We start from the raw sequence: 20,350 nt of genomic DNA, 5'->3' as shown, positions 1-20,350 counted from the left end.
AATTAAATAACACAGCTAGATAAATAAAATAAGTTAAAATGCACACACACACATACATATATATATATACACACACACACATATATACATATATATATACATATATATACATATATATATACATATATATATATATATATACATATATATATATATATATATATACATATACATATATATATATATATATACATATATACATATATACATATATACATATACATATACATATATACATATATATATATACATATATATATATATATACATATATATATCACAACATATATATATATAATATATATATATATATATATATATATATATATATATATGTGTGTGTGTGTTTGTGTGTTTGGGAAAAGAGCAGTGAAAAAATATAACAAGACATCAAACTGTATGTGCAATTTTAGGACTAATAAAAGAGCATAAAGCAATATGAAGTAGTACGCACAAATTGTGTTCACACTAGCAGAGTAATTACAGATGGGACGAAGGTTAACAACCAGAATATTAACTTAAAAGTGTCCAATTTCTATTGATGCTACTTAAAAACTAAAAAACTAAAAGAAATGGGGGGGGGGGGGGCTTTGCTTGGAAAATGTGTTTGTGTCGTTTTAAAAATGAATAACATAATATGAAACTAATTAATATCCAGTGGAATTAAAGTAGGGTTTAATTGTCCGAATGCTTTTAGGGGAACACACACTACATGTTTTGTTTCTGAATGTATTGTGCTGTAACAGCTGTACGCCGAGGTGTCTTTTTAAATAAGTCTAATACAATAGTACGTTATTCAAAAAGGAAAAGTTAGTCACAAAACATTCTGTGGCTCTCATAAGTTTATAGACTCTACTTTTAGCACGAAATAAGTCATGTGCCATTTCAGTACATGCCAAAACAATCCTCGCGGTACTTCGGAAGTACGTTACTTAATGAACTTCTTACCTCAACAGCATCAGCTTCTAATCTTCCGTTTCCTTGGACACCACGAAAATCCACGAAACGACTGAGCCCCAAACAATGCTACACTCGAGACGTCGACAAAGTAAGTTAGTGTTGTCAAGAGGACAGACTCGAGTGTCCTGACGAGCTGGACTGTCCTAAAGTCCACGCGCACTCATCTACTGTACAATAGCGAAACTTTGCGATAGGTTTGCTCGCTCTGTCGCACGTAACGCGACGCTAAGGCATCACTGAGACCCGGTTCGTCTGAGCCAGCTTTGGACCGATACGCCAACATAGTTACGGACGCATGCTAGAACGTCTCAGACCGGCAGAATCGAGTAAACAGACAAAATATTTTTAAAAAATACACCTCTATCCAGGGACTGGACTGGAGAGGTAGTCCACGGACAGCTTCTCAGGAAATACGTCACAGATATACGCAATGAGATGCGACGTGACGCGTCCGCTTGAGCGCGTCACGCGGTGTGCGATTGGTTTGCGCCATCTGCTGGATAGACGCGCGCAGGTCACGTCACAAACACAAGTTTTTCCGTGTAATTACAGATATGTGCTCATAATGGGTGACATTTCATTACTGCACCCCATGTTCACTTCATTGTGCTATTCTGACCCAACTAAAAAAAGCAACTAATATGATTTCTGGCTTTAAAATTGTGGTTTTGATATTTTGTCTAATGAATTAATACATGCAGGTTGTCATTATAGGAATGACGCATACAGTACATAATATGTTCTTCAGTTTGACAGGGCATGAAACAAACTAGTGTCATCCGAATTAAAGCTCATTATTAAGAATTTCTCTTTAAGTATTAGCATGATTAAGATTCGTTTATTTGTTTTTCTATTTTTAAAATAGAATCATATGCATTTTTCCCAATTCATATTTTCCTTTTAGAGCTTCTCCAACCTTACAGACTTTAAAAATATATATATAAATAAATAAATAAATAAATAATCGAAATATCTTGCAATTACTACAATGACGTTCAGGATAAACCTTGTTTTGTTTTGTTTGCATGTATGTACGCAACAATGCAATGTTGCTGTATTCTGTATTATGCTTCCTTTTTTTTTTTTGTTTTGTTTTTTTTTTGCTTCTATATTTGTGGAATTATAAAAATAGTAATAGTCGCGCATGCGCAGTTCACTATCAAACTCAAAAAATGTGTTGTATTTTATGCTCGCATAATAGACTGCACTGAATTTGACCACTGGTATATGATCATTCTTTTTTATTTTATCATAAACGTGATCGTGAGACTCTCTGAGTATTTTAGAAAATTTAAATTAGTTAGTTTTAATTTTAAGCACGAGTGTAGTCTTCCAACTCCTCGAGTAGTACGAGGAAGCAAAGCAGCACTTCAAGTTGGAATGCAAATTAGGCGGCTGAGTGCGTCCTCTCTCGCCCATCAATTAGATTGGGAGCATCTATCCACAGCTGACTTAATGATGCAGCTAATGAAGCTCCTAAAGCCCAAACTCATTATGGTCACGTCAAGCGGGATCAGGTTTCAAAGTGTGTATTTCATATTTCACTGCGTGCTTGTCATCATGGTAATATTCAACCATCGTTGGTTTGATGACAAAAGGTCAAGTTATGTTTTATTTGTCAGTAGTCTTTGTGAAAGGCGATGTAATGGACTGACAACTCATTATGTAGAACAGGTAGTTGGACAGTTTGTTCGCTAACTGTATGAATGCATAAGAAAACCTTTTAAGGGGAGACACTGCAGGCAAAAACAGTGTTTTCACCTGTCAATTTTTAGATTTTGGGCTTTTGGCTTTTCATAAAATATTTTTTCAGACTTATGGAAAGAAAACATCCAAAAGACACTGTTAAGTGTTTCTTTTATAGCACTTTATCTATTTGTGTCAATAGATTTCAATTACAATACATATTTTTAAAGGCCATTTTATCAAAATGGCCTTTAAAAATAGGTGTTGTAATTTAAATGTCTATATTCGTAAGGTTTTTACAGAGGGATTTGTTCATATATAATTTTCTTGATTATATACAACATTTTATTCCCCCCCAAAATTGTGAAAATATATTGTTTTCTAGCTGTTCAAAGTATTTTCTGAATTATGGAGTGACAAAAAAATTATACCCAGAATTCCCTCTCTAAAAACATTTGACTCTAGGATGTCAAAAAAATTAAACAAGAATTTTGAAACTGACTTCATCCAGTGTTCAGATTTTTGTACTAGACATTTATGCAAATTAGCGCATATTTCATTAAATAATGACTCATTTGCATATTTAAACATAACATTTTAGAAAACTTGTAATACAAAAAATGTTTGCAATTATCAATGTAATCAATCAACTTGGTAAGTAAGGTGATAACTATTAGTTTTTTTTTTTTACCCTATTCACCTGCAGTGTCTCGCCTTAAAAAAGCTTGTTTGCATCTTAACCCAAAAGCTACAGTTGTGTCTGCAATTATGGAAGGATCCATTCTTATTTGATTTGTTTGCAAAAGTCTTGGACATAAACACAAAATTGATGCATTATCATATGGTCCACAGAATAATTTAAAATCTGGTGCATTACTGAGTCTCATTAATCTGTGTGTACAGAAGAATGCAAGATATGGTGGACACTTTAACATCTGTTGCAGGGTGGATAGAGTACATATTAATATGCATTAGAACTGCAGTACTCATTGACCCAGGTTCAAATGTACCTCTATGTACCTTTTTGTGTGCCCTCACTGTTTTTTCATTTGAAGGCAACAAGCCCAAAATCTTTGACATGCAGTATCTAAAGGTCAGTACATGTAATGGCATTATGTAACTGAATTACAAAATAAATGTAACTGTAATCCATTACAGTTACTGAGAAAAAAAGTCTTAAGTAAATTACAGTTACTTATGAAGATTTTAATGATTACAAAGGGGGTTATATCTGAATATTTTCATGCACACGCACACATATATACAGATTCAGTTGATTTTTTTACCCTGACTGCTCTAAAATATGAGACATCGATGTTTCAGGAGTTTAGGACACAGAATAGGACACATGCTTATTCAATAACTGTTTATTTTTTTATTTGGGTTTATGTATATGCATTATTTATCAACTGTTTTTTTTTCCAAGTCATTGTGTTTCCTGTCATAGCTATGCAAAGATTTGATCTCAAAAACAGTATCATAGCTATTAAACTATATCTTGTTATGATTTTAAATCTGTATTTAACCTCAGAACGATCTCAAGGTAAAAAGAGGTGCTAAAGTCTGTGCTTTAATGTTAAATTATTATAATCTTAATCGTGTGAAGAAGGATTTTAAAAGTCTGACAGTAATCAGTGTTGTGTACCACTGCAAATGTAATCAGTTGCATTACTTTAATAAAGTTATTGAAATAGTTATACTACTTATTACGTTTTAAAAAGGGAAACTTGTAATCTGTAACCTGTTACACTTCCAAAGTAACCTTCCTAACACTGCTAAAGTTAATTGCCTAAACAATGCTGTCCAAACACTGCTTGATATCTGTTTTAATGGGGAAATTTATTTAGTTTACTTAAAGGAATAGTCCACCTAAAACTGAAAATTTACTTATGAGTTATTTTTCTTCATTGGAACAGATTTGGAGAAATTTAGCATTACATCATTTGCTTACCAGTGGATTCTCTGCAATGAATGGGTGCCGTCAAAATGAGAGTCCAAACAGCTGATAAAAACATTACATTAATTCACAAGTAAACCACACGACTCCAGTCCATCAATTAATGTCTTAATCGAAAAGTATTTGCAGTTTTAACATTATAGCTGCATTATGGCACTTTAACTTTAAACCATGACTCCTGGCAAAAATGTGACTCCATAATCCATAATAACGCCTCCTCCCTGTTGTCTTCTCACTTCAAAATCCACCAACATATTTGTTTAGAACTGTTTTGGACTGTCTCATTTGTAAACGGTGCTCGATCTGTGCATATTTCTCTTCTGATAATAATGGAGAAAGCAATATTATTGATAGAAGACTCATATTTTAGTCGGAAGCAATGGTTTAAAGTTAAAAACATCTTAATCACTTTTCCCGTCACAAGATGTTTATTCATGGACTGGAGTGGTGTGGATTACTGTACTGTTTTATCAGCTGTTTGCATTCTGACGGCACCCATGTTGACTTTAAATAATGCTTAAAGTGTTTATTTGTAAATATGTAAAACGTTAGTTTGTGTTTGAGTTGGCATTTAATTATAAATGTAAGAATTCAATAAAGAGGAACAAATAAAAAGCCTTAGGTTATAATCTTTATAATAGTATCCACAATGTACAGACATAAAGTAATAAATATTTTCTGAAGCTGTCAGCAAACCATGGAGCCAACGATGGAGCCTGGTTCCTGCCTGCAGAGACAAATATATTTTATAGTAAAATGACAGATCAACAATTACTATATGCAATTGTCTTATTTAGTTAAGAGTCCAAATAACGTCATTGTTTGAGCTAGAGTGGCACTGCTTACCTCTGTGCTCAAGCATGAGTTCACCTTCATACTGGGCCATGCCAAGTGCTTGTCTTTGTTCGCTGTCTAATTCTGCCCACTGCTCCTCTGTCACGGCACAGGCTTGTTCAGAGCTCAGCCAAGACAGCTGCGTGGCACTGAATACCACCTGAAATAATGAGAAACACGATGAACCAATGTTGGGAACAATTTGGGGTCTTCCTTGTGTTGAGTTTTGGTTGGAAGCTCTCAGTTTAAGGTACTGTAAGTCATTTACAGAAACACAAATAGCACATTCAAAGCCACTACAAATTATTATTACTATATACATAAAAGATTATCAAAACTATTTTTTTTTATTATTGCTTTAACAACCCATCAATCAGGTAATTGACCTAAACTGTGGATGACCTGCACATTAATGCTTGTTTAAGGTTCACATGGTCCTGCCTGGATGCTTTTCTTAGGACATATTTACATAAGGAGTGTTATTGCATTCATAAATAACCAGATGTAAGGCATCTTAATGTGGAACCATGACCAAAATGTTTGCCTGAATGTATAGTATATGGGCTCTAACAGGGGTGCTGTAGAGGGGAAGAATTGGAAGATGCAAGTTTTCTGAACGGTTTTAACATATAAACTGTCTAAAGGTTTAGTCATGTTTATTGTTTTTCTGCAAATTTCATGGGCTAAATCCAGCCATTTTAATAGGAAAGATTGAGAATTTCACTTGAAGGCTAAAGATTTGTCTGTGCAGATTTTGCAGCTGGTTCAATCACACAAATTTGGTGCGTTGACCAATAAAAAGCTGCTCTGTTTGAAAGCCACTTCTCTGTGAGCTATGCTTCATACAGTGCAACACAATAGACAATGGACCTTTTTTGTGTTCACCTTTACAGTTTTTTGGGGGGAATCCATGCGATTGAAAATTCTGCATGGAGGTGTAAAATTTCCCCATGCAGATTTTGCAACACATTCATATTTGTCACACAGATTAGACACATTTCCCAACAGAAATCTGACTGGTTTGAAGTGACTTCTGTGTGAGCTGTGCTTCAAAAATGCTACACTATTGACAATGATGGACAATCAATTTTGTCAATAGCATAGAGATGTATAAAGCACTTCTTAAACAGAAGTCGCTTTAAAATCAAGCAGCCTATTTTTGGTCAGTGCATCCAATTGCAAAAGTGCATGACCAAAATGAATATAGGTGTAATCTGCGTGGTAAAAAATTTTTCCCCCTCACAAAACTCTCAATTGCATCGATTCTTAATGGAATGACCAGATTTCGTAGAGCAGCGGTACATGTGACTGCACCTTTAGACATCTAACAGAAGGATACAAAGTGAAAAAAATGGATGAAAACAGATATCCATCACTCACAGCTAATTTTCTTGGAGGTATTAGGGTTATTGCTGCTGGAGTAAGTCCTTCCACTTGCTCTTTTATTAGTGCAGACAACACCATATCCTCCAGCCCAGCTGAAGACACAGAATCAGTTTGTCTTATTCTTTTTATAAGCCTGCCCAATTTGGCATGTGTATATTGTCCATTGAAATGATTGACATCGAATCCACCATCAGTACCTGCCAAAGTCCCAATCTCAGTGAAGACCTCAGAGCCCCAGCTGCTGACTGGACCAAAGCCCAGAGGATTGGATAGGCGTGATGTCAAGGCCTCGGTCTGCTGCTCAGAACACGGCAGAACCATCTCCCCCAGAAACAAAGCGGCCACACTAATGGACACAAACACAATGCTTTCAAAGGGTTTGAGGTGAATCGTTTTGTATTTGAATTGCGTGAACTGATTTTCCCCCAACCTTAGGTTGAACGGGTCTAGACGGGACATTTCAGAGGAACTGAAGCCACAAAGCAGATGTCCAAAGGAAACAAGCTCCACCACACCAAGTTCTTCAGGCTTTTGTTTAAGTCGCTTCATTATACCAAGGACAACTGCTCTCATCTGTTAAAAAAAAAAACTAGAAGTAATGTATCTTTCCTGTTTAGGACTTCAGGCTAATCCGAACCACTTAAAACGTACTTTCTTTGCGTTCCACCCATTGAGGTCCCCAAGATGGGCCACCACAGCCAGACTGGACAAGTTGGCAGCCTGTAAGTCTCTTTCACCCATCTCAGTCACTATACAACCCAGTTCCAACACCTGCTCTGGTTTAAGCTGCCTCACTGGCTTATACACCTAAAATAATGGTTGTTATATGACATAAAGCATTTGATAATCAACAAACAAAAGCATTTGGACAAGCATAAGCGGCTTAACCGGTCTGAGTTCCATCCAAAGTGCTTCACGTTGCTCGGCGTCAAGTGTGTCATCTTGACCGATGAACTCAACACACATCTTCAGCTCCCTCTTCTTCATTCGATTCAGCTGATAGGATCTCCAGGCTGATGGAAACGTCCCTTTAATGTCTGCACAGCTTGGAATGGGTCCTAGCAAACAGCAATATATAATTTACCTTTCAGAAGAAGTCATAAATAATATCTAATGGATTCTGTAAATGAATACAGCACACAACTCACCCCTTCTCATCCACCATCGACCTTTAACAATCCTGTGGGTGAGACCATTCATCTTTTCTCGTAATCCTTTCAGGTCTGAACAAGCCTTTCCCAATTCGCTGTTTTTCCAAAGCCACTGGCTCATCAGAACCTGCTCAATTGTGTCTTTACCTAAATCACCTTGAAGGAAAAATTTAGAGGTTTGACGTGATGATATCCTGCACAATATTGAGCTTTAGTTGAATGGAAAGGCCTGTGTTTCACTTACCAGTGGTAGGGATCTTATCTGCTGAGTTGAAAGGGTGAACAGCAGTCTACCCACATGCTCAACATTCCCAACTGTCCATGTTTTCGGATCTCTATAGCAAACAATAGAGACTGTCAAATTCCCAGTAAAGATACAATCTGTATTTTGCTTGCAGTGAGGAAATACATTTTCCAACTGCAGTCATTACAATGAGGTTGTCAACAATATAAAAATGGAATGATTTTGTCTCACCCCAGCATGCTTCTCTCTGTAAGCAAAGCTGCTATTTGTCTGAATGTGTCAGAAGGCAGGCAATATTGTTTCAGTTCCTCCATTCGCAGTTTCAGAGCCTCTCGGTCCATGTGAACTAACACATCCCTGTCCATAAAAGGCAGAAAAGGACCAAGCGTGTCCATGGAGGCCCCGGTGAGGCCATTTTCAGAGATGCCCTATCAATGGAGACAAAAGGATGGAAAAGAAGGACTTTTGAATTTTCATAACAATGTGTATTAAGTCTGCACAATCTGATTATATGGCATATTTGACTTGTACTTGATTTGGCATACTCTACAATTCAGAAGTTTTAAATTAGATTTCACGTAACGTTTTTTTTTTCTCTCTCTCTAAAAAAAAAAAAAAAAAAAAAAACGGAAAATGAAAATGAAAACAAAAATTTGGTGCCAATACCAACTACCGGATGAGGGCATAGGTTGTCTGGGTCACTGTGAAACTTTTATGAAATGTTCCACTGCACTGAATTCAATCTTGAAATGTTGAAAATCTGCTATGATTTTGTGCTTACGAGTGCATCGATAGCTTTCTCTACTAGAGCCGTTTGCTTGTGTCGTGGCAGCTGGAGAAAGTCAATGAAGTGTTGTCGAACATGGTCCAGTACACTTATGAGTGAGGAGTTAGACAGGTGCTCCATCATGGTCAGCCTGAGAGACAAAATGCAACAGTAGGACCATGAAAGTAAAAGAACAACCAATGAGAATCTGTGTAGTCAACCACTGATCTTACGGTAACCCTGCAGCAAATGAGGGGTCCAAGTCATTTAGATCAATATCAGGCCGTTTCCGTAGCTCCACCACAATGCATTTCCTCTGTTGAAACATAACATCAGTGTTGTTCATTTCCCACAGACACACTTAAAACGTCTCTATCATACTCCGTTATGTCATATACGTTTATTAATGAAATACATTATTGGTGGGGAGCATGATTAAAAGTGCCATTAGCTATTTTAAAACATCTTACTTAAAGGGATGGTTCACCCAAAAATGAAAATTCTGTCATTAATTACTCACCCCCATGTCGTTCCAAACCCATTAGACATTCTTTCACCTTCGGAACACAAATTATTATTTTTTGATGAAATCCGAGAGCTTTCTGCCCCTGCATAGACAGCAAGGGAACTGCCACGTTCAGGTCCAGAAATGTAGTAAGGACAACGTTAAAATAGTCCATGTGACATCAGTGGTTCAACCGTAATTTTATGATGCTATGAGAATACATTTTGTGCTCAAAGAAAACAAAAATAATGACTTTATCCAACAATTTCTTCTCTTACATGTCAGTCTCTGCCACCATTCATTCTGCCTATGGAGGGAAGCGGATTTCATCAAAATATCTTAATTTGTGTTCCAGAGATGAAGGAACGGCATACGTGTTTGGAATGACATGAGGGTGAGTAATTAATGACAGAATTTTCCATCTTGGGTAAACTATCCCTTTAATCAAAATATTATAATCTCTGCATTTGGACAGCAAAGGCTTTTGATGGTAAGGTGTATATTGAAAAGATTTCTTACCAAACCAGGTCTAAGTCCTCCTGGCAACTTAGTGATGAACTGCAACAATTCAGAGAAGCCTGAGTCATTTACCCAAAGCTTCAGCCAATCACAGCTCATGCCACCAGCAATACGACCTAAATCTTCAGTGAGAACGAAACATTTTTGTATGAATGTTATTAAATTTTAAAACAATACAAATATTAAAACAATGCATATTTGTGCTAGAGACCCAGACTATGGTGCAACTAAGACCAGCATGAATTTCCAAAGCAAAATATACTGTAGCTGATGAGGCTAGTCGACCAGTCAACAATAATAAAGTATAGTAATGCTAGATATCACTTACAGTAATGATACTCTTGTGATGTTTATGGTCCGCTGAGTCATTTTGAACAGCATTTGAGCCTGTTGTGTCAAATACAACAAGTGAGTCTGAGAAACTGGATCGCCCTCAAGGTTGTATCTGATACACTTTTGGCTGAGACAAGGTCTCTTTAATGTGGGTGATTATTAATTCATATTCCCTTGTGGAGGCTATTGTACCACATTAAGATAAATTTTCTTGATGGCAGTTGAGGGACAAACAATCAGTTGAGGATTATTATTTTAATGAAAGGCTCTTTTGAAGCATGAAAAATAATCCACAAGAGAATTTGAGATTAGCTTTGTCTGGCAAGAGCAGTACAGGGCACTGAATGTAATGTACAGAGTGCTAGAGCTGAACATTTAGTGCTTCTATAGTTGCTTGAAAATTTCAATTTCTGAGTGAAAATATACATGTAATATAAAACAGGCCTGATGTTCTTGGACAGTGTTAGCTGAAGACTTGTATGCTTTGTGCATTATACGCAACGCTAAGAAAAAACAAGTTTCCAAAAACCAAAGGTATGAAATTAGGGTTGTACCTGTTGGTGAGACCATGGCATATGCTTATACAGAGATATGTGATGAAGGACTGTCTCTCCATCCAGATCTGACATTAATTTCTTCAAGGAAACGAATGGTAGAAGACATTGCAACTGCTGTGTTATATTTGCAGATGTGCGTTCCAGAGCCTTCAAACAATCAGCATGTTATTATACACCAACAGACCAAACCAAATCTAATGCATAAACACAAATGGAAAATGGGGAAATGGTGATTGTTTTATACGTAGCGCAAGCACTAGAAGTTCAAACCTGTTGGAGTGCAAAATGGACCATCGCTCGATGAGCAGGTTGCAGGTCAGCCAGCATTAAACTCCAACACCGACAATCAGGCGCAGACTCAGGAACAACCAGCTTTCTCAAAAAAGAAGGCCCCAGACCCGGAAACAATGGCTTTAATCTGCAGAGCGTGTTGGCACTGAACTAAACAGGATTGAGACTGTGAACACAAGACTCACTAAAGGTAAGCATCGTAATTGGACTGGTATACAGCTTACATTTGTTTCTTCTGCTATTTTGTTCAGTATCTGGAATGCCTGCATTAAAAAAAAAAATAAAAAAGTAGAAAATTCAGAATTAAGAATTTGGCTTTTGTCCAGTTCATAGTTTGGAATTTGAATTGAATTGTTCACACCCCACAGAAAGTTTAATTGGATTGACAGGAAGAGGATCTATCATAATCTATCTCTCCACACTCCTAAAAATAAAGGTTCTTTATTGGCATCTGTGGTTTCATGAAGAACCTTTAACATCCATGGAGCTCTTCCATTCCACAAACAGTTCTTCACTCTTAAAAATAAAGGTTTCTAAAGGGGGTTTTCGCAGCAATACCTTAGAAGAACCATTTAAAAGTGAAAGTCTTGACATTTGCCAAGTATGGTAACCCATACTCAGAATTGGTGCTCTGCATTTAACCCATCCAAGTGCACACACACAGCAGTGAGAAGTGAACACACCGTGAACACACACCCGGAGCAGTGGGCAGCTATATCCAGCGCCTGGGGAGCAACCGGGGGGTTCAGTGCCTTGCTCAAGGGCACTTCAGCCATGGGTATTGAGGGTGGAAGAGAGCACTGTTCATTCACTCCCCCCACCTACAACTCCTGCCAGCACCGAGACTCAAACCTGTGACTTTCGGGTTACAAGTCCAACTCTCTAACCATTAGGCCACAGCTGCCTAAAAATGAAAACGATCCATGGATGGTTCTTCAGTGGACCACAGATGCCTATAAAGAACCTTTATTTTTAAGAGTGTTCATAGTACAAAAAAGTTTCTTTAGATTGTTAAAAGGTAATTCACATGAACTTTTTCATGAAAGGTTCTTTGGGGAACCAAAAACGCTACTTTATTAGCACGACTATGAAAAAGAAGAAAAAAAAAAAACATTTGGAAGTTTTATTTGTAAGAGTCAATTAATCAATCATTCATTCAAGCTTTTATTCCACTGTGCATACCTGTGCAGGTGGGAAAGTTGGCACACCCGGCAGAGTTACCAAATGCAACAACTCGTTTAAGGACAGCGGCTCCAAAAATGAGGCGCCCATTTGTGGCAGCATACCATGTAACGAGGCCATTGCCGAAGCTGATAAGATACTGGCATTTAAGGATTTAAGGGCCATCCCAAGCCAATGCGACAGCTGCAGATAAAAGAACTCTTCATAAATAACACTTGAAATATTATTATATGATGCACAGTATCCAGAAAATCAAGGCTCACTCTGCCACTTCCACTGACGTGTCCCTCTGATACACATTGTGCCAGCTGCTGCCACAGGACTGGTGAGAGATTTGATGAAGACAATAACTGTTGTAAGTCCTCTGAGTTCAGGTAACATATGAGAACTCCTAACCTGTTGTGAGAAACACAGTGTATTGTATTTTTTTTATATATATATAAAAATGTATAAATGTTAAATGATATTGAACTTGAACTGGTACCTCATTATGTTGTTACTCGTCAGGTTCTTCCCCCTACCAAATACAGTACGAAGTACATGGCACCCCCTTGTGGCATCCAGACTGCTGTTCCCTAGCACCTCCATTAAGGGTGTGAGCTGTAGGTCAAATTAGACGTTATTTTTGATATGTGAAAAAGTTAAAAAGCAGGATCCCCTGATGGAGACATACTCACTTGTTGAGATGTGAGCTGCTGAAAGTGACTGACTGGGAGATGTGGAAGTAGAGGCAGAATGGAGCTGAGGAAGTATGGAGGCCATGAAGGCACATCTCCAGCTATGCTGGACTGCAACAGGCGTTTTACGAAGGCTTGTTTTTGTGGAGACTTCATCTCAGAGCTGTGATCACTTATGGCCATCAGTCTGAAGTGAGTCAACATAATAATTGAATTAGAAGGACACTGGGCTAAATCATAAAATAATATAGTTTCGATATGATCCACTTACACACTTTCATTGACCATGAGAGAGGCAGGGAAGGTCATAATGTCTGAGACAGACATGTACGGTAAAAACTGGGAGAGGTCGATGAAAAGCTCTGGTGTGACACGTGGAAACTTGTGAATGAAAGCAGCTGTCATGGTTTCCATGGCCTCTTGTTCCTTTGGAGAGACCTGTGAATGACACCAGTTATACGTAGGGATGTATTATATATCAGTACTGTATTGATTATTGGATGACATTAAACAGTTTTTCATTTATCGGTATCAGTCAGCATTGGATATTCGATATACAAGCATTGTTTTTTTATTTACCTGTATAGTTTCCACTTGAAGTTGATCCCAACTCTGATGAACATGGGAAAGGAATCTTTTCACGGCATCTTTTTCCGCTGACAAAACTACACTGCGAAAACTCTCTCTAGGCATCTGTAGGTATTCTGGAGTGTATAAATGTCAGAATTAGACATTGATAAATGTGTACTGACAAAATAGTGAGTTTTGCAAGGAACGCCTGTGAGTGAAAGGGCTTAACTCATCAACTTTTTGCCTACTAACTTCAAGAAACTACAGTATGGAAAGTGATGCGATCAATATTTTATATGTTGGGATTCTGGGTTTAACTCAAAGGTTTTCAAACTCAGTTTTGCAAGATGGTGCTAAAGTAAAATAATGGCAAAAAAAAGTATATAATCATAATAATAAAGATAATAATAATTGTAATAACTATATATATATATAGTTTCAATATCATATTTCAATAATTGCATATGATTTTAGCACAATGATAATTTTACAAACATGTCAGCTTTTTTTACACTCTTAAAAATAAAGATTCCAAAAGAGAATTTTCGCAGCATATGCCACAGAACAACAATTTTGGCTTCCATAAAGAGTCTTTCAGTGAACACTTCTTAAAAGAACCATTTTTTCTTAGTTTCTAATATTTTAATCATCTTAAGAACCTTAATCCACTACAAATAATGTTTTGTGCATGGAAAGGTTCCATATAAGTTAAAGGGTCTTTATGGAACCAGGAATCCTTTCTTTTTAACAGAGTATTTTAAGAAAGTATCCCATGCAAAGGGATATTTAGGGCTCCTTGGCATGAAAAAGTTTGAAAACCCCTGGGATTAACTGACTAGATGATTTGCCATCAGTGAGAACAAGTTATACCTGCATTAAAAATCTTAAAGCAGAGGAGTTGCCCTCTCTCTGAATGAGATCCCACAGGACAGGCTGCTGATGAGAAAATCATTTGAAACTGAATGCATGGTAACATAACAATAATATACATGAATTAGCATGAAAAACTATGCAACTTTTAAATGCATGACATACACTGAAACAGCTTAAAAGATCCTCTTTTAAAGTTGAGTTTTGCTCTCTTTTCAGGAAGACGCCAACAGTGTGAAGGACACTTATTGATGCATCGGGCCGTAGAGTAGCCCAGAAGGAAGCATTGTCCTGGAGGCTGGACAGAAGAATGGCCTGACCCAGGCTCTGACGCACCTCTCGTTCTCCCTCCTCCATACCCGCTGAGAGCCCCACCACAAAGTCCAACACTCGAAGCACATAGCTCACCGTAGCTAACCAACCTGTGCGTTCATCCACTGTTCCTTCACATAGAGTGATCTTATGAATGGCGTCTTGTAGAATGGGCAAGGGGTTCACACAAAGTTGAGAGGTGTCAAAGTCATATGGCGCTGGCAGCATGTCAAACAGCTTCTGGAGGATGCACTTAGCACCCTGCTGCTCTTCAGAGTTCAAACAGTAGTCTAAAAGTGAAGGTTGCTTTTGAACCAATGTGAGGTACAGTGTGGCGTTTTTGCAAATATAGTTCTTCAAACCTGCTTTACTGCTGCAAATCTCTAGAGCCGTGATGTTCATAAAATGTTCTGCCTTCCAGTTCAAGTAATCACAGTTCTCTTTGGGGACCCCATGAGAGTGATTAGGGATGACTTTTGAGCAGTACTCCGCCGCCCAGCTCCCATCTTGGGGTATCTGAGATGACTCATTTCCACACAAAGAGGCTGTAAGGGCTGTGTTATTGGGCAGAAAACACCTTCTAAAGTCCTGGGCATTTAGAGTTTTGCTGCTTAGCAGTGCTAAGCAATCCTCAGTAGCGTCTGGAGGAGATCCCCCAGAAACATCGTTGGAGAGTTGAAGACAGAGGTCATCAATACTTGACTGGTTGAGGTACTGGTAATCCTTCGTAGCTTCTGCCTGAGAAGATTTTGCAGCAAGGTGATTGTTAATACAGAAAACATTAAAGCAATAGTTCACTCAAAAATGAAAATTCTGTCATCCAAACCACAAGACTTTAGTTAACAAAAATTAGGAAATTTTTATGAAACCTAAGAGTTTTGAGTCCTCAAGTCCTGGTAACTAAGACTTAGAAGTTCCAAAAAGATCATAAAGGAGTTCATTAACAAATCCATATGATTGAGCACCATGAGTGGTTAATCTTGTGAAGAGATACAATCATTTTATATTCACAGATTTAAAATTTTATATTAACAGATTTAATTTAGCTTTAATTCACATATAAACACACATACATAGAGCGCATCTCATATGTGACCCTGGAACACAAAAACTGTCTTGTCGCTGGGGTATATCTGTAGCAATAGCCAAAAAAACATTGTATGGGTCACAATAATTGTGTTCCATGTTTCATGAAGACATTTTGTAAATTTCCTACCATAAATATATAAAAACTTATTTTTTGATTAGTAATATGCATTCCTAAGAATTTCATTTGGACAACTTTAAATGTGATTTTCTCAATATTTAGATTTTTTTGCACCCTCAGATTCCAGATTTTTAATCTCAGCCAAATATTATCCTATCCTAACAAACTATACATCAGTGGAAAGCTTATTTATTCAGCTTTCAGATGATGTACAAATCTCAGTTTTGAAAAATTGACACTTATGACTTATGGTTTTGTGGTCCAGGGTCACATATGGTAAACATGGAAGGTTGTGCGTGCACCATGCATTAGAAACCAAAATAAAAATTCTGATTCTGAAAAAATTGGTTATCATGCATGCATTGTGCAAATATATTTGAGCTTCCATGTTTACCATACATAATGTGCTCTATGTGTGTGTGTGTCTATGTATAAATAAATGCCTATTAAATCTTTTCATCTTGAATTACACAATTTTTTATGGATACATTTTCAAAATGCCTTAATGAAGTTTTTGGATCTTTTAAGTTTTGGTTACCTGGACTTTCAAAGGAGGGATAGAAACCTCTCAGGTTTCATTAAAAAATATCTCAATTTGCATTTTGAAGATTAACCAAAGTCTTGGGTTTGGTGAGTGAATATACATTTTTGGTTGAACTAACCCTTTATTCATAGAAACTTAACTAAAACTAAAAGTAACTGTGTACCTGATGTGCATGCTGCAGCCAGAATGTAGAGTTGGCACACACTGTTTTGTTACTCGTGAGCAAAGAATTCACTGCAAACATGAACCCAAAGAAAATCTTCCTCTGCTGCTGAGAGGTACCAAGCAGCATCGGAGCAAGTCACATGCAGGTCTATCCCAAAATGGTTGACTTCTGGGTCCTGTGAGCCATTCTCTCCATCGAAAAGATTACAGTAGAGGAAGACAGTAAAATTCGAGACACCAGTGAGACCAGTAATAGAGGCATTACAGGCAGCTTCCAGAATCTCTGCTGAGGGTAAGGGGTCTGAATCACTCTCGTCGTGTACTTTTGCTGGGGACTGGTGAAGTTTAGGTCTTTTGGATGAGTGCTGAGGTTCCAAAGTCCTTGTCTCCTCTTTTGGAGAGGGGCAGGTCATCAAAGACGGCCTGCTGGGTAAACCATCTGACCTGAAACCCATCGCTTGAGCGTTCCATGTCAAGTTATGTCTAATTCCCCTGTACAAAGAGGACAACAAAACAGTTCATTTACAATAATCTTTACTATGCACTTATAGTTGAATAATTCAAAGTCTGGCTAATTCTCATGACACTTACCACAATATTAACTGCCTGAGGTCACCTTTACAAAGAAACAAAAGTGAATGGAAAAGCTCTAGGTGATTAGTTATATACAAATCACAGATGATAGCAAAGCACTGTTGATTAATTGAGGAAAATGGAGAGCCGGCCACTGTATTACACAATTAGCCTTGATGTAACAGCATAGCTGTGCACATAATACCAGTGGTATATGGTTACCGACATAAAAGAAACAGGAGATTATCTAGGCTATAGGATTTAGAGTAACAAAGATCTGGTTAATGACCAGCAATGCCATTGTGATTTCAGTCAGGGTTATGCACCATTCAGAATTGAATTGAAGATGCCTTTTAAAATCACATATAATTTCTTCATTTGAACTGAAGTTGAAAATAGGATGCAGAACAGCAATTCAAATGGGAATGAAGTACAACTGAAGTAGATAGATAGGACAACAGATGGATGGATGGATGGAACGACAGAATGACAGACAGATAGAATGGTAGAACAGTAGATAGAACAATAGAACAATAGATGCAATTCAGTACGTTTGTTTTCCTGACTTTTCAATTTAAATGAATGTTCCAAGTAAACCATTCTATCCGTTATGGAGGTTTGAGTGTGTTTAAAGTAGCAGTACTATACTTGCCTACAGAACATCTTCCATGGTGACTGTACTGTGGTTCGCCCACCATGCTGCTTACATCATCTAGCAGTGCCTTGGTCATATGTGACACTTTTCTTCTCAGATTACCATACACACTGCGGCCGACATTGTGCAGAAATCCATGTCTGAGGTTATCCAAGCCCTGCAGGAGGGCAGGATTACGCTCCGCGAACTTTACTGCCCTTTCTCCTGCACTTGACCTCGACAAAGCCTGAAGAAGTAGAGCCTTCATAGAAGCAAGGCTCTCTGAATCAGTGCCTGATTGGTTCAACAAGAGCTGCTCCTCACGAAGCACCTCAGGTGGCACGAGGAAGGGTTTAAAACGTCCTGTAGAGAGTGTGCCATCTCTTTGATTGCTTTCTACACTCACAGGGTGTAGACTGACCACGGGTTTCCAGTTCCTGGTCTCCATGAACCTAATGAGCTGCTCAAGCCAGCTCAGGTTGAAGGCACAATCATTTTGTCCTTTCAGGACACAGATGAATCCCTGGAGACCTGCAACGGCCTGGCCGTACGTCCCACTGACCAGAGCTTGAAGAACAGTTTCGAGCAAAGCGCTGATAGTCTTCCAGTTCTGAGAAATGAACGTCAAGTTGGGTTTTTGGGGCTGGCGTTCAGTGAGGGTCAAAATGCTTTGCACTAAACCCAGAAGTCCATCCCAATGTGGGCTGCCCCTGAGTGACAGAAACAAATCCTGAATCCTGAAAGTGGGTCGCGGAGGAATCTTCCCATCCCACAATCCGAGCGACGTTTCCCTTCCCGTCTGAAGAAGAGAGTAGAGCAGGTTCTCCCAAAACTGGTCTTCACTAAAAGGTTGCTGCCGATCATCTAACTCTGCGCTCATCTCTTGCAGGTACATGGAGATGTTATACAGGAATCCTGAGAGCCTGTTTCTATCGAAGGCTTTGTTTAAAGATGGGAGACTCTTGCTTTTCCTAGGCAGGACACCTAGAGACTTGAGGCCTCCCATGATGCTCCTCACTATGGAATGAATTTGTTGATCTTTCTGTCTTTCTGCTGGTGGTTGTGCTCTGTGTGGGTTCCATCTTCCACCATTCCTCCATATCTCAACAAGCTCCTTGAAAACCGCCTCCTTCTGGTCCTCTTTTTTGCTGGCTAACATGAGAGAAACACTGATAGAAGTTAGAGTGTGAAACAAATTGTGTCATTGTACAAACAAACAACAGGAACAGCCAGTATTGTCTTACCTCCAGCAATGGCTGATACTTGATCCAGTATGAGCAAAATCACTACAATTCCCAACTTGCCCATCCTAAGTTCCACTGCCTCAAGGTAGAATGGATGAAGTCATTTTAATGTCTTTGTAAGAGTGCATTTGTGTTCCTTTAGGAGCTGACGGAGACATTCAGGGAGTAAAGTGTCACACTGTGGAGTGCACATGAAATCTTAATGACTATCCACTGTCACTTGGCTAAACTTTCACAAAGAAAAGTTTGCCACTTTCTAAACTAAACAATAGAGGTTATGAAAATACTACATGAATAGGAAAAAATTACAGGTTTTTCTTTAAAAAAAAAAAATACAAACTAAATTTGGATATTTCATGCATTCATAAAAAAAAAACTATTGCTATAAACATTTTTTTTGTGCAAAATTTACATATATGCATCTTTTCTTAAAAAAACAAAACATAAAATCCAGACATTTGTAAAATACTATTAGAAATTAAAGGATTTTTTTAGTACTTACAAGCAGTTGTATCCATTTAATCCTGTCAGTATCTGTGAAAATAGGATTATGCGTAAATGTGAGCAAATTATTTCTCCGTCCTACTCTCTACATCCTCCTCTCTCAGCATTTGTCACTTTTTGATCTACTCCCCCTCCCAGTCTTTCAGATTCAACTGCATCCTCAAAAGCCAGAGCTTCATGTTTCAGCGACATCGTCCTGTCATGTGCCAGCTGACTGTGTGCTGGAGTGAGAGGCCAGAGGCTCAGGGATGTAATATGAGAAAAGAGAAAGGCCACGGAACTTTAAGAAGGTATACTCTTGTATCACAAGGCAATTTCATAGTAATTAAGATTAAAGGAGTTACAAAGGTAGGTCATTACTTTCGACTGACGATGAAGAAAAGGACACAGCTGATACACGATAGATAATGCACTTGTGCATAATGCTGCATAATAAACAATCCAAAAATTTATATAACCCAATCTTTATGGTGATAATGACAATTACTTAGTGTTTTTTAAGAATTATTTGCATACCGCTGTCTATGAAGATATATAATATCATATTATTTATTAATATTTTGAATCTTTCATTTTTATTTTATACATTTTCATTTTAGCTCAAATCTTAGTCATTGTTATGTGCTTTTGTCATTTCTATTTGTTATTTTGTATTTCTATTTAGCTTTAATTTATTATT

At 37.7% G+C, this 20,350-nt stretch overlaps 2 protein-coding genes across 2 annotated transcripts in view; both read right to left on the bottom strand.

Annotated features, from left to right (window-relative positions):
* The window catches only part of furina (furin (paired basic amino acid cleaving enzyme) a), an 82,511-nt gene extending 81,134 nt beyond the window's left edge, over positions 1-1,377 (bottom strand). The window contains exon 1 of the mRNA XM_042759520.1: positions 949-1,377. The gene's annotated coding sequence lies outside the window, so the exon portion shown is untranslated. The remainder of the gene's footprint in view (positions 1-948) is intronic.
* Positions 1,378-5,220: 3,843 nt separating this feature from the next.
* On the bottom strand, positions 5,221-19,426 carry LOC109046820 (stereocilin). The gene is given in 29 exon segments (XM_042761339.1): positions 5,221-5,330; positions 5,450-5,597; positions 6,818-6,915; positions 7,021-7,169; positions 7,254-7,396; positions 7,475-7,630; positions 7,712-7,881; positions 7,972-8,130; positions 8,215-8,309; positions 8,450-8,646; positions 9,000-9,135; positions 9,218-9,300; positions 10,009-10,149; positions 10,896-11,045; positions 11,169-11,339; positions 11,414-11,452; positions 12,372-12,554; positions 12,635-12,767; positions 12,856-12,971; positions 13,049-13,235; positions 13,320-13,486; positions 13,628-13,759; positions 14,495-14,551; positions 14,654-15,538; positions 16,715-16,766; positions 16,768-17,208; positions 17,308-17,332; positions 17,942-19,075; positions 19,168-19,426. Coding segments are annotated over 29 exon segments (5,706 nt in total). The 5' UTR covers positions 19,232-19,426; the 3' UTR covers positions 5,221-5,235.
* Positions 19,427-20,350: the final 924 nt, after the last annotated feature.

Source organism: Cyprinus carpio, chromosome A7, assembly GCF_018340385.1.
Source record: "Cyprinus carpio isolate SPL01 chromosome A7, ASM1834038v1, whole genome shotgun sequence".
Classification (NCBI taxonomy): Eukaryota; Metazoa; Chordata; class Actinopteri; order Cypriniformes; family Cyprinidae; genus Cyprinus; species Cyprinus carpio.
This window is presented reverse-complemented; position numbering and strand designations above follow the sequence as displayed.